General features: G+C 39.2%; 1 protein-coding gene across 16 annotated transcripts in view; it reads right to left on the reverse strand.

Moving 5' to 3' along the window:
- BAZ2B (bromodomain adjacent to zinc finger domain 2B) overlaps window positions 1–14101 on the reverse strand; it is a 188031-nt gene that overhangs the window by 34761 nt on the left and 139169 nt on the right. For 11 of the 16 annotated variants that reach the window (XM_081187187.1, XM_081187193.1, XM_081187188.1 and 8 more), the window contains 7 exons: window positions 10267–10359; window positions 10077–10138; window positions 8196–8261; window positions 6602–6667; window positions 5556–5600; window positions 5272–5298; window positions 3940–4005 (listed from right to left, as the gene is read on the reverse strand). In XM_081187187.1, the coding sequence (XP_081043313.1) occupies window positions 3940–4005; window positions 5272–5298; window positions 5556–5600; window positions 6602–6667; window positions 8196–8261; window positions 10077–10138; window positions 10267–10359 (425 nt within the window). The remainder of the gene's footprint in view (window positions 1–3939; window positions 4006–5271; window positions 5299–5555; window positions 5601–6601; window positions 6668–8195; window positions 8262–10076; window positions 10139–10266; window positions 10360–14101) is intronic. The other 5 variants (XM_081187186.1, XM_081187182.1, XM_081187184.1 and 2 more) reach the window with 2 other exon arrangements.

Raw genomic sequence — 14101 nt, forward strand, 5'->3', positions numbered from 1 at the left:
TGCAGTGTTACTTACACCAACTTCAAATTAATAAAACATTCTTGGCTCTCGCACTCAATTTTATCGATTTTAAACGGTCAAAGTGTATACGCAGAACACTTAAAACTGAAAGATGGGTTTTGTTAAGTAAAACTAGGTCTGGAATCCCACACGGCATGTTCGATAGGAAACGAGGTAATATAAATCTTTAGCAATGATGGAATATCCACAGCGCAAGAATCACCCGGGTGCTGTGAATTTAATTCTGCTTTCAAACTGCTTATTAGACAACTTGTGAAACCTGAGATACACTCCCATATTATGACTGCCTACAAAACTGCTGACAGAGCTGCTTAAAGATAAATGCATGTTTAACAACCTTTTGTTGTTTATTGATCCTCTGAGAATTGGGTTGGGGGGAACCTATAGCATAATGATAATATTTTGCTACGCGGTTTTATGCAAGTAAAATGAATTTAAGTTTGTATTTGCTATTGTCTGGAATTTTAATGGCTAAAATAAGAGAACTCAGGAGAGCCCCGAAAAAAATATAATCATGGCAACACAGCCCATACCATAAACCACTCAAATAGTCCATGGTTTCTCATGATACTACCAATACAGAAGGGAGGCCATAGTGAATGTCCTACTGGCGGGCATAGTCAGATGTACAGTGCCATTAGATTGCGCCTTCTCAGCACAATGGAATTTTCTCTCCAGGGAGTGTGAGTAGCCCCTTCACTCTGGAGAGAGCTGATTGTTTTTATTATGAGGACCACTGCAACATTTATGAAATGGTTTGTATTGCTGTTATTTTAACACATTTAGATTGCTTTCTAATTAATGTTTATCATAGGTGCCAATTCCCTGGGGCCCTGGGTGCCCCAGCATCCATAAAATTCCCCATAAATAGGCCAGGCACCCACAAATTTTGGTGCTATGGCAATGCATCCTGAATGGCAACCATGGCCCTGGGCACTCATGGTTGTGGGGCCAAGCTGACACACCTGATGTTTATTATCTATTTGCTTCTGTGGTTGTAAACGGGATTTTTTGTTGTTTAATGGATTTATTGCAAACCACCCTGGGATCGAAGGGTGGATAAATGATGGAATAAATAATAATTATCCCATTTCACTTTGCTTGTTATTTGTCATTTGCAACTGGAAAACTTGAGATATTGATTTAACACATACCATCCCTCTTTATAAACTCTGGTGTTTCCTAAGGCACTATCTCATAGAAGGTTATCTCCACTTTTATTTAAAGTTACACACAAGAGTATGCACGGCACTGAGCAAAAGGAGGGAAACAGCAACATAGTGCAGGGCTCTGGCAATCTTTAATCTGGCCCTGTCTGCACAATCCAAAAGCCTGCTTGAATAGGTACTTCAAACATGGTACTTCAAAAGGTATGAAACTCCCTTCCATTTTCAAAATTAAAAGTAATAATCTAGGGTGCTGTGCTGAACACATATTTCAGTTGCTAAATATTTTGTTTTAGTTCAGTTTAGTCCTGTCTGGAGTTCAGTGGTAAACCACCTGTTTTGCTTACAGAAGGACCCAAGTTCAGGACCAGGCACCAGAAGTTAAAAAGTTCAAGTAGCAGGTGATGCAAAAGACCCTCCTCCATCCAAGACCTTGAAGAGTCACTAGGAGTCAGAGTAGACTGGGGGTTTCTTTAAACATAAGAATAATAATTTATTATTTGTACCCCGCCCATCTGGCTGGGTTTCCCCAGCCACTCTGGGCGGCTTCTAACAAAAGACCAAAAATACACTAAGATGTCACACATTAAAAACTTCCCAGAAGATGTCTTCTGAATGTCAGGTAGTTGTTTATCTCTTTGACATCGGATGGGAGGGCGTTCCACAGGGCGGGCGCCTCTACCGAGAAGGCCCTCTGCCTGGTTCCCTGTAGCTTTGCTTCTCGCAATTAAGGGAACCGCCAGAAGGCCCTTGGCGCTGGACCTCAGCGTCTGGGCAGAACGATGGGGGTGGAGACGCTCCTTCAGGTATACTGGGCCGAGGCCATTTACGAGATATAGCATTACTAGATTTCCCTTACAAGAGGACTCAGAAATAAATTCCACTTGTTCTTGTTTCAGACGAGGGAATTGGCATGCTACAGTTTGTTTCTTTTGAAATCCGAAAAGCTTCGCTGAATCAAATTTTATCTGTCTCATGCAATTTAAAAACATATCTGAATGGATTTTTCCTTTTGCTGCGTTTCACAACACTGAGATAAATTCCTTTTAACTGCAAACTGTTTAGTTATATGTGATTTTGCTTTATTTAATCATCTCTATTTGCAGTATGTCCAATTAGACTTTTTAGAGAGATTTGATTTGGAAAAATAGTAAGAATTTTAAAATGAAGTTGCGGACTTTTAAAATGCTGGCCTATGGATGTGTGATCATTAATAGCGCACACTGCAACTGGGCCAATTTGCTCTTATTTGTTTTATAGGCTGTTGTCATACAGTGTATTTCATAATTCTACCCGCTGACAGCCTTCCTTAAAAAAATCCAACAATGAAGCACTTTATTTAAATAAAATTAAGTATCATATTAAATAAGGGCCCAACCCTTAAATATTTTGCTGCAAATCTCATACCTCTAAAATTGATGGCACCAGTAAAACAGGAATGAAATAGGAACTGCCATATAAGCACTGTAAGTGAAAGACCAAGGCTTGGATCCAAAGGTAAGCAGAGGGAAGGAAACTCATTAAAGGAAACCTCCCCATCATTTCCTCTCCACCACAGCCACCTATATCCCTACCAAAGCTTTGGAGGGCCTTCAGATGTGGAACGCAGCATGGAACATGGAACAGGGCATGGGGGATGTTGGTGAAGGTGGTGTTGTCCGAGACTGTATCTCATGCTCAATTTAGAAAGGAAGATCCCTTGTCCTTTGAGATTGCCTTTCAAAAGGGTCTGACAGAATGTTAAAAGAGCTTAAAAGTAAATCCTGAAGGATATAAGGTATCTAACGAAGGAGGGCATGAGAAACTGCAATGCATAACTTGGAACAGATTCATTAATTTTACATTAATCAGGACAAAAGAAGGGTACAGTACAGCATGATGCTTTGAAAGTAAGGTGGGAAGAAAATGCCATACCCTACCGAAATGCTGATGGCAAAACCCTCCAGAGTTATAGTCCGATTCCTCAGGTTCAGGGGATGAGAAAAACAAACACTGCTTTGGAATATTATTCACAATGGTAGATCTGCCCCCATGATTTACAAATAGTTTATGTCTCCAGTGTCACTGTTCAAAAACTTTACACGGTTTATTAATTAGAACTTACAAATTGCTTTCATTTACATTATATAGGTAAGTGACCCCTGTGATCAGCTGCAGGTTTTCAAAACCTCCACTGGTGAAAGGCTTCTTCCTCGCTACTCTAAGGTTGCATATTCTATATTCTAATGCTTTTACATCAGGTCTAGGACCCCATAGTTTTGAGAGTGTTGTGTACGTTCTATGCCAAGCCTTGTCTCTTCTGCATACTAGGTCAGACTACACAGGCAGACAGGCAGGCAATGCATCTGCATAATGAACCAAATAGTTACCTCCATACTATGGCAGTTTTCAGAATCCACAAAATAAGACCAACAAACCTAATGGAAAGTACTATATATACACTTGGGGAGAAATAAAATCACATTTTGCCACATAAAATTTAGAAGTATGAAATGACCTAACTGCAAAACACAGAGGAAGCAAATACATTTTCCCCATTCAACATAAGACGATTTTGTGCCCTTGAAGTTATTTATCAATTCCGATTTTAAAAAATATATATATTGTAGAGTGAGGAAAAGCTTCTATGCAAAGAACAAGGGAGGGGGGCTATCACCCCATTTCAGAATTGTGATTTATTTTTATTTTTTCCCTTTTTCCCCTGTACAAAGAACGAGGAAAATAATATCCCGTTTCAGAGTTTTGTACTCACCTCAGCTTTTTTGCGTGCCTCCATAGCTTTCATAAGCATCATATGCTGCCTTCTCCTTTCCCGTTCCTATTAGAGCAGATAAAATCAGAACAAAGCAGTACTCCCACCTCAGGCATCACATTTTTTTTTTAATTCCAAAAAGCTCAACAGGACATGTTTAGCATTAATAGACAAGTCAGGGGTATATGCTAAATAAAAGACGAGAATAGCCAAGTTTGTGCATGTTTTAGTTCAGGTTTAGAAAGCAAATACAAGGACAACTGAAAGCAAAAAAGGTACAGCGATGAACATGGAGACAGTGTAAAACAGAAGCATACAGATTTACTTATGGTCAGTTGTGAGGCTCCTTCAGAAGCTGGCAGAAAAAAAAGCATAATGGTTGGCTGGAACAGGTCAGTTACCTTACATCTGCTATAACGGAAAGCCTGCAATTACTAATGGAGTGGCCAATTAAGCAAAAGACTGTTAATGCAGATACTTTGAAAAGTAATCAAAAGTGTTTCTTTTAAATTTTAAAAAATAAAATAAAAAGCATTTTGACTACATACTGGTAGTAAATATGTATCTCTGAATATAAAATTAAGGATGCAGTCGATGGGGACTGAAATCAAGCTGTCAGTTTTAAAACTAGTTTCAGATAAAACTAGTCATACACGAATAAGAATGCAATAAGCTGATCATGTTTACTGTTGCGCTTAGGTAAGACACAGAAGCCGCACCATAGATTAAATTAAGGATATTGTGTTGAGTCCTGGACTAAAACACAATGCAAAAGAGTACAAAACTTCAAGATTCATTATCGGACCAAGATAATGTGGGGGTTTTTTTGTTTGTTTTTTGCATTATGAAGGACAGCATGCTCTTCAATCCAATTCAGACTAAGTATTCCCAATTGTGTGATATTATTAAAAGTTTTGAAAAACAAAATTTCGTTTGAAAAATGAAACAAATAGGATTCCCAGAATCAAATGCCCAAGGTGCCTAGTGAAAATAGCTGGTAAAACCTAATATATGCCAAACACATAATTTTTTTAATTTGGCTCCAAATATGTACTGCGGTCCAACTTAGTACTATGGCAACAATAACCCTGATATCAAGGCAGCAGCCTTGCATAGAAGTCATAGGGGTCAATTTATATAATAAGGTAAGTTGTGTTGTTTTGCTTTTACAGACAAGACAAGCAGATGTATGCAATGCACTGTGCTGGAAAGCCATGCAGCAGTATGTAATATGACAGCAGCCAGTGCTACATTTTATGCATTGCTATGACAACCATATCACAACCAAATCACAATGCGGTGTTAGATGTACAAAAATAAACATACCCATACCATATCTAGTCTATGCCTCTCCAACTCCTGGTAGAAAGAGTTGGCACAATATTATGAAACAGAAATCACAAAGAGTCAAAAAACCACTTTATAAAACCCCCAAAAGTTCCCAATACCAAAGCAAAGCAAATTTACCCATAAGGTGAAGGAAAACATTTAAGCAGAATTTTTTTTAAAAAAAAAAATATATTTTTAAAAAGTAAAGAAAATTTGAAGATTTGCCCTCCAAAATAGTTTAGCATTAAAATAGCATTTATTTTTCTCATTAAGTGTTCGGTACAAACCTGATGCTTCAGAAGAACAGCTTGCTGTCTTCTCATTTCCTTTTCCTTAAAAACATGAAAAAAGAAAATCAAATATATGATAAATGAATCTTTCCCCATCCCCCCCCACCATCATGTAGGTTTTTCATGTTCTTTAGTCCCCCCTTTTCTGCCCCCCCCATAATAACCTGAATCAGCGTTTTGGATACCTTGAAAACAGAATGAATGGAAGAGGCACTGGAATGAATATTAAGTCATGTCAAGATCAGGAGTAAGATTACATGCTTTCCAAATGCTGCAGGTCAATGATCAAGTACGATTTCATATTCTATGCAACACAGAAGTTGTATGCAATTATCAACCAAATCCTGGTTCCAAACTTACTGCTTGGTTCTCAGAAAGAACCCGAGTTCAGGTTAGAAACGCAAGGGGTCCTTTGTGAATGCACAGCTCCTTCTATGAGCAGAGCAGTAAATCTGGACTCAAACCAGGATCCATCCCAAGAGCTGCATGTGCTTCTGTTTGCACAAAGAAGAGTAGCCGACCCTGTCCCTGCTACAGCCTCTCAGATGCTGCATCTGACCTGAAAGAGGGGTTCGCACTGCTTGGGACAGAAATTAAACTAAGGGGTTGGGAAGGTGAAACCCCAAAATCCTTGTTGTGCAGTGCAGATAGAACATAGCACTTTGGTACACTGGCTTTGGTGTTTTTCATTTAAACCATCGGTGCTGCTCCCCAAGAAAATACCCAAAACTAGTACATGCATTTTTCAATGATTTTTTTTGACTACATACACACAAACTGTGTATCAGGTAAGCTTACAAACGTAGTGATATTTTTCTAAACACTTCATGTACACATACAAAACATACAGAGACACAGACACATATGCATAAAGAATAAAAGATACTGGATACGTTCCGACGATCTATTTCTGTTACATTTTTGACACAATATCATTGGCTTATGTGTTCAATCATACAGTCGTGTGTGTGTGTGTGTGTGTGTGTGTGTGTGTGTGTGTGTGTGTTTGGAAGATAAAAACTCTGGTGCTTATCTAAACTAACCTTTATTCGTTTCTCGGCCTCCAATAATTTGGCATTTGCTGCTTCTTCCTTCTTTTTCTTTTTTGCCTGTGCATGCAAAACAGGTCCCAAGGTCATGCAATGGCACCACTACAACTTGAAAGTAATCTCAGACTAGAACAAAAGCTTCATGCCTCACAAGGTGCGAAACAATACCACACATAATGTGTACATCATAACAGATTTCTTCCTCAGTACGTTCTGCATTGTGAAAAACTCATGAGTTTTGGTGGTAGAGGGAGTGGAAATGTACAATTAAGGGACACTTTATATATCAAAATGAAAATGTAAAATTACTGGTGAGGACTGAACTTTCATTACTTTTCTTCTAAAATAGCAGGGTTTTAGGGGGGGGGACTCATTGGTTGATAATTTAAAGCTTTCTAGTGATTGAATATACCTAATCTGTAGACATAATTTCGAGAACTTAATTAAAGCCAGGGGTAAGGAACTGCTTACTGGCACATTATCAGAACATTACTCCCTGCTTAATGTATTAAAGAACTAGTATGACAACTAAGAATAAAAAGAAATCTGTTGCCAGACAGATCAGAAACTGAGATTTGAAATAGAAATCTTAAATTTAAATTCCCTCTGACATACTTTATACATGGCATGGATACATTATACAAACCAACTGTTTACGAAACAGAGACTAAGAAATCTTTTGAAAGTATAAACATGCACACTTTTTAAGATTAGAAACATGCTGTTCAAATGTCAGCTTCAAAGGTGCTTTCTTAATCCTTGTTGCTTGTTCTGATAATTCAATCAAATCTTTTTATTTCTCTTTTCTGTCTTTGCATTTTAACTTATTGAACACCTATAGAGTTGGGTCCAGAGTTTATGTTCTGCAAAGGGATTCTTCCGTTTGCAGATGGGGCTGCAATCCCGGGGAGGCTCCTGCTAGAGCAAGGAAAAAAGACGATTTTCACCAATTCTCCCTCCTCCTGCACTCTCTAGCATCACCTCCCATGTTCTGTTCAGTCCCTCAAACCTCCAGAAAATTTTTCAGAAGACACAAGGAGCTGCAGAGAGAAGGCAGAATCTCTGATAATCTTCCCCTCCCCTCCCAACCCTTTCTCCAGCAGGAGCATCCAACCTGCACGGTTCTGCTCACAGAAATTCTGGATTCAACCCACAGTGTTTTAGGTACATCTCACGCTCCAGAAGAATCCCAAAGAGTACTTATACACTAATGTGTTTATTACTAAAGTCCAATTCATCAGATGTAAAATGAATTTGGTGCACATGATAAAATGAACCCAAGTCTTGAACTTGTTCATCTTTTATGTGCTGCAGAACACTTTGCTGTTTTGGGTCAAACATAGCTACTACTCCCACGGATATCCAGGATGCATGCGCTTCCCTAAAATGTGCATGATCAAATGGTTTTACTGATGTACCAGACTTAGGAATTTGCAGGTTTAGAGCCATAGTTTAAGGATGGATTGGGATATTTATTTATTTTTTATGACAGACAGTGTGACACTCTGATACAACACTTGATGAATTCCTCTAACAGACTCTTCCTTGCATATTCCACTAAAAGCTGGCTTCATTGAACTGGTTATACCTCTAATATTTGCTGAGCCCGAAGTTCTTTTTCAATTCTGATTTGCTGAATTCTCTTAATCTTTTCCTACAAGAAGAAAAGCTTTCATTTATTTTAAGCAGAAGTAATAGCGGATCATATCCTCTACAGCCCACCCATCCAATCCTGTTTCCAGGATGAGACAACATACCACATTCTGTCAGGCTTCACTAGATAAGCCAGGCTTGATTTAATGTGCTTTGAACTAGCAGTGCAATGGCAAGGGCCATACACCTGCGACATGAACGGTGCAAAGGATGAACATTTTGCTCCAGCTGGTTAGGGATTTGCAGGCACTGGTGGTAACAATGTGGTATTAAATATCTCAAAGGGCTCATCCAGACTTCCACTTGTCATGTCATCATCATCGTCCTCCCCCCCCCCCGAAAACCCGGGGGCCTAGAACTTCATCTTTTGTCATCACTATCTGCCTCAGTTTATCAAACTCCCTGCAAAAAGTTAGTTCAGGCAGTGGGGTCTGACCTATATCTTCTGCTGTGATAATAGATGCAAACAATTCATTTAGCTTATCTGCAATCTCCTCATCCTCCTTTAGCACACCTTTAATCCTTTGTCATCTGAAGGTCCAACTGCCTCCCTAGCTGGTCTCCTGCTACTAATGTATTTAAATAATTTGTTGTTGTTGGTTTTATGTTTTATTTTATAGCATATTAACCATTGAATTCTATATGCTTCTGCTCAGTGGGGCTTACTTGCGTATATTATTGCAGTCTGAAAGTTTGTTTTAATGAGCAGCCCCATTTTGTTTAATTATCCTAGCATGGATTACTGAAATTCATCATAACATTTCCCGTAATTTTCTTTCAACTGCACTTCCCAATATGTTGCATGCAAATGGAAATCAACTACCTGAGACAATTGTTGAAATATATTATGCATTTATAGCAAGCATCTTATAAAGACAAATATATAATTCAATCCTGTGTATGCCTACTCAGAAAAAAATCCCACTGAGTTCAGTGAGGCATATTCCCAGGTAATGTTCATTTATGGACAATACAGCCTGTTGACTTCCACAAGACTAACTTCTGAGTTGGCATGCACAGAACTGGGCTGTAAATTTCCTCATTTCACATTCATGGTATATTGTGCCTCCATACTGCCCAGGTCCAGTGTAAGGATTCCTGATAAAAACTGTACAACCTTTTTCACAACCTTAAGGTGCTAACTGTAAATTGCTGTTAATAACAGCGACATAAATGAAGACCAGAATCTACTACTACTACTACTTACAAAAAAGATAAATTTAACATAATGCGTTTAAGATCAGGGTGAAACTGGAAAGGTCTCTCAGATAAAACTCGATGGAACGAACACGGTAAAAGTATCATTCATGCTTTGTCTGACATTGCAGTTTGCTTAATGGTTTATTAGCCTGCTCATGCCTTCCGTCAGATAAAACCAGAGTGATTCAGTCTTTTGTCACAGCTAACTTACAGTTAAAGAAGACTCTGTTTTGGCAGAAATCCCAGACCAGACCTTCAGATTCTAATGAGTTTGTCATATGATCCATTACCAAATATATTTAGCAACAAAAGCCTTTAAACATGGCTGCCGACATTTTTGACCATTTCTGCTCCCCTTGCCCTTTAACATCAACTTGATCTGTAAACATCCATCAGTAGGTGATGTATATCCATGTTTGAAAAGCAGAACCAGCAGGTTTCTTCATATTAAGCTGTGTGTGAGTCTTTTTAAAATTTATAGTTCATCAAGCTACCAAAGGACAGAGAAGCAGAACAGGCTAGGTTTTCAGCTCACAGTCCTGCTTAAACACATACATGCCATCAGAATAACGTATCTGGTAATGCTTACGGTTGAAACCTGAAAGGCATAAATTACCTGCTGTTTCATTATTTTTATCTGCTCTTTTTGCTTTCTTTTTTCTTCTGCAGCCATAATAGCTGTGAGTGAGAAAGAAAGAAAAAAAATGTCAGCAGTAAATAAGTGCAGAATAATGGAAAACTAATATCTATGGATTCAAAAATTCGTCTGCGAGAGTCTGCAAGGGTCTTAGAAGTTTAGTACTTACCTTGCTGTTTTTTTGCTTCTTTGGCAGCTCGGGCCTGTTCTTGCTTCTGAAGTTTTCTCAAAAGCTTGATTTGCGCTGCTTGCCTAGCAATTTCTGAAACACAAAGAGGGGAAAAAAATAAAATACTAAGGGTACAATAAATATTTCTTATTAACACAAGGTCAATCTTGCATGGATCAAAGAAAATATGGAAGAAGTCTGTGTTTGCTTTGTGTGCATTTAGCCTAGAAGTGTCTGATTTGAGGATTTCCTTACCCCATGATTTCATTCAAAGAACTTTTGTGTTGTTAATACCTCAGTGTATCTTGAAGGAAGAGGACTAGGTGTAAAAGTGTGTGTGTCTCTGTGGGTATATATGCGTATACACACACACCTCAAGGCATCATGCAATTCCCTTTTTAGGGAGCAGGGTGGGCAAATGAAAAAGTATTACAATAATAATGACTGTCATCTCGGATGCTAAAAGATCAATGAGGGGATTCTTTTTATGTGGAAGTGCCTCCTTCCCATTTAAAGCTCAGTGAGGGAATTTATCAGAATGCAGAGGCTGAAATTCAGCTTGCATATACAGTGGATTCATAATCACCACATTAAAAAAAAAAGATTCTGAAACAGCAGCAGGGACCTTATGGCCCTATAGATTTCGTTGGCTTCCAATTTCTAGCAGCCTTAGCTGCTTCAGCCAGCGTGGCCAACGGGCAGGATGATGGGAGTTGCAGTTCAGCAACATCAACACAGGTTTCCCCATCCCGCTATTAGAAATGTACCTAAAATGCAAAATTCCTCCTGGGTGGGCATGTAGGACCCCCAAGAGAGGACATGTCTGGGAATTCTCAGATGGATGGCAACGACAGCATGTGCTGTACTTGACAGGAGCCTTTCCACCCAGCAGAAGCTGGTAGAGCAGTTCATTGCTAGCAACCACTAGCTGCCACTTCAGGGACACAACAGGGACGGCCAAATTCCTGTATTTACCAGAAACTACATACACGGGTGGTGCTGTGGTCTAAACCACAGAGCCTAGCGCTTGCCGATCAGAAGGTCGGCGGTTCGAATCCCCGCGACGGGGTGAGCTCCCGTTGCTCGGTCCCTGCTCCTGCCAACCTAGCACTTCGAAAGCACATAAAAGTGCAAGTAGATAAATAGGTAAGGAAGGTAAACGGAGTTTCCGTGCGCTGCTCTGGTTCGCCAGAAGCGGCTTAGTCATGCTGGCCACATGACCTGGAAGCTGTACGCCGGCTCCCTCGGCCAGTAAAGTGAGATGATTGCCGCAACCACAGAGTCATCCGCAACTGGACCTAAAGGTCAGGGGTCCCTTTACCTTTTACATACAGAAATGGTAGTGAAGGCAGTGGGAACCTCAACCAACACCATGCAAGTATGCAACTGTGCATTAGCCAGCTGCCTACGCTACAAGGAAGGCCAGCTATTCGGTCAGTAACTGAATAGCATGTTGCTGCAAGCTGAAATACATCCCTTGCCTCCATAGACATCTCACAAGGTTTTCTAGTAGCGACAGGAATTAACCTTTCCCCTTCACCCACACTGGAGATTTCTGCCCTGCTGCTCCTACTAGAACTGCTGGGCTTGGGGGGGGGCAATAAAAGCAACAATTGTGAAGGGAGAGTTGCAAAAACTACAATTATACATGAAATATTTATACACAGCACAGCCCAATCTACACGACAAGTTATCTTACAAAAAAAGACTAGAATTACTGGCAGAATAGTTATGTCACAGAGGCACCTACTTTGGAATCTATACAAATGTGCCAGTTTATGGAATCAGGAGCCATTGAAACGAGACTATTCAGAAGGTTGGCATGTCCTCTAAAGCATGTGCCAAAGACTAGGATAATTATCCCCCTTCCGTAAGTGTTATGAGCTTGAACTCAGCTCTGTGGTGTTCACCACATTCTGAGGCACTTATGTAAATATGCAAGGAGCACAAATACTGATGACAACCATTTCCTGCCCCCACCCCCAGGATGAAGGTAAAGTTCCTTCCATTCTTTTGAAACTATCCACAGAAATTCTCTCATTTGGGGTAATGACAAGGCAGTAGAGAGCATTATATTGGGAAGTAAGTAGTTTTGTAGTCTTCTAGACTGCCAAATATTCTGCTTGCTACTCCCCCTCTCCCCTGAGGAGTCAATTATCTCTAAAGGGTGAGTATAATAATAAAGTTTTTCATTATCATTGTCCTAAGTAAGGTTTTGTGCCAGGGATAGCAAGCTTTCAAGAAGATTCTGCTGAATAGATGTGCACACTGTGTAAGAGGCGCATTTATACCTTGGTCATATGCAATGCCTATGTGTGTGTGTCATCAATTTCCCCAAGTAAATTATTGTATGACCAGTTTCTGGCATCCCTGAACATTTAGGGAGTTACTCTTTATGACACTAGATGAAACAAGACTGGGAAGTCTTTTGAGAAATAATGTATTGGTAACCTGGAGTTTTGCAAGCTCAAACCGTGTCATAAATGACAAAGCCTTCCAGATTGCAGAACTGAATGCTTTATAATTAGGTAAATTGGATATACACACAATCCAAAATGTGTGTATGTGTGTGTAAGCCAAGTTACAAGGAAGTGGCTGATGGATGTCATAGTGGAAAACTGATTGGAATGGTTATTGTAAAATATGCATGGAAAGAGGAGAAGGGAAGTCAATGGATATTTTAAAGTTTGTAACATGTTTAATTGAAACTGTAAAACAAAAAAATTAATTATTATTATTTTTAAAAAAGGAAGTGGAATGTGGAAGAAAAGACAGCTCACATTGTTTTAAAAATATAAACAGAAGAATAGGTAGGGAGGAATTTTAAGCATGTTTACTGAATCATGTATTCACCATAGGAATACTGCAGATGGGAATTTATTTAGGATCGGAATGTGTACCAGAAAAATAATGATAAAAATGGCTGAACCAATAACAGTGCAGGAAACAGTCATAATGCTACAATAATTTATAATAGCAATTTTGTCACAGAGATAAAAACATATGACTCTTGATTAAATGACAGCATAGGGCCTTTATCAGGTGACACACAGAGAGACACACTTCATCTATAAAAAAAGAGAATTGCTTCCCCCAAGGCCAACATTTGAATAGATTTTCACATCATGGCCACCCTAAATCAGGAAAATATGTGTGAATTGCATTTACATGTTACTACTATTACTACTACTAATCAAAATAATGATAATAAATTAAAATTATATACCCTTCATCAAGACCACACAAAAATACATAGCATAATAGCAAACGAAAACAAAACCTCCACAGGTATTTATTAAAATTCATACATATTACCAGGGACATATGCCAAGTACTTGCCAAGAAACAGGAATGAAGGAACAATTAACTGTATCCTATCCTCCTTTGTCCTTGGGTGGCATTTAACCATGCTTCCCTCAGAATAGACCCACTAAGATTAATAAAGTTAGCTTCACTAATTTTAATGGTTCTACTCTGAGTAAACCTCAGTTTAATACTACGCTTTGTACATAATTTGTTTCTGATGAAGCCAATTATTTTATAATTTTGACTAATCAGAATTCTCCCTTGCTTTGGAAGTAGTAATATATTCTGTTCTTATTTGCTGATAGTATGAAAACGAAAAACTCTTAAACAAACAGATAAAACCTTTTGTGGATGTGGAACTGATAACACAGGCAGGAAGCTTGTCGGGCAGGGGAATCCGAAAACTTCTTATGACAGACTGTAGGGGAGTAGGGGGCTGGATTAGGTGGAGGTATCCCTCTGCCCAGCTCTCCCAGTACTCCTGACTTCCTGCTGGCCACCAAATGGGCAGACAGGAGCCCTACTAACA

This window comes from Podarcis bocagei (genome assembly GCF_964188305.1).
Source record: "Podarcis bocagei genome assembly, chromosome: 1".
Classification (NCBI taxonomy): Eukaryota; Metazoa; Chordata; class Lepidosauria; order Squamata; family Lacertidae; genus Podarcis; species Podarcis bocagei.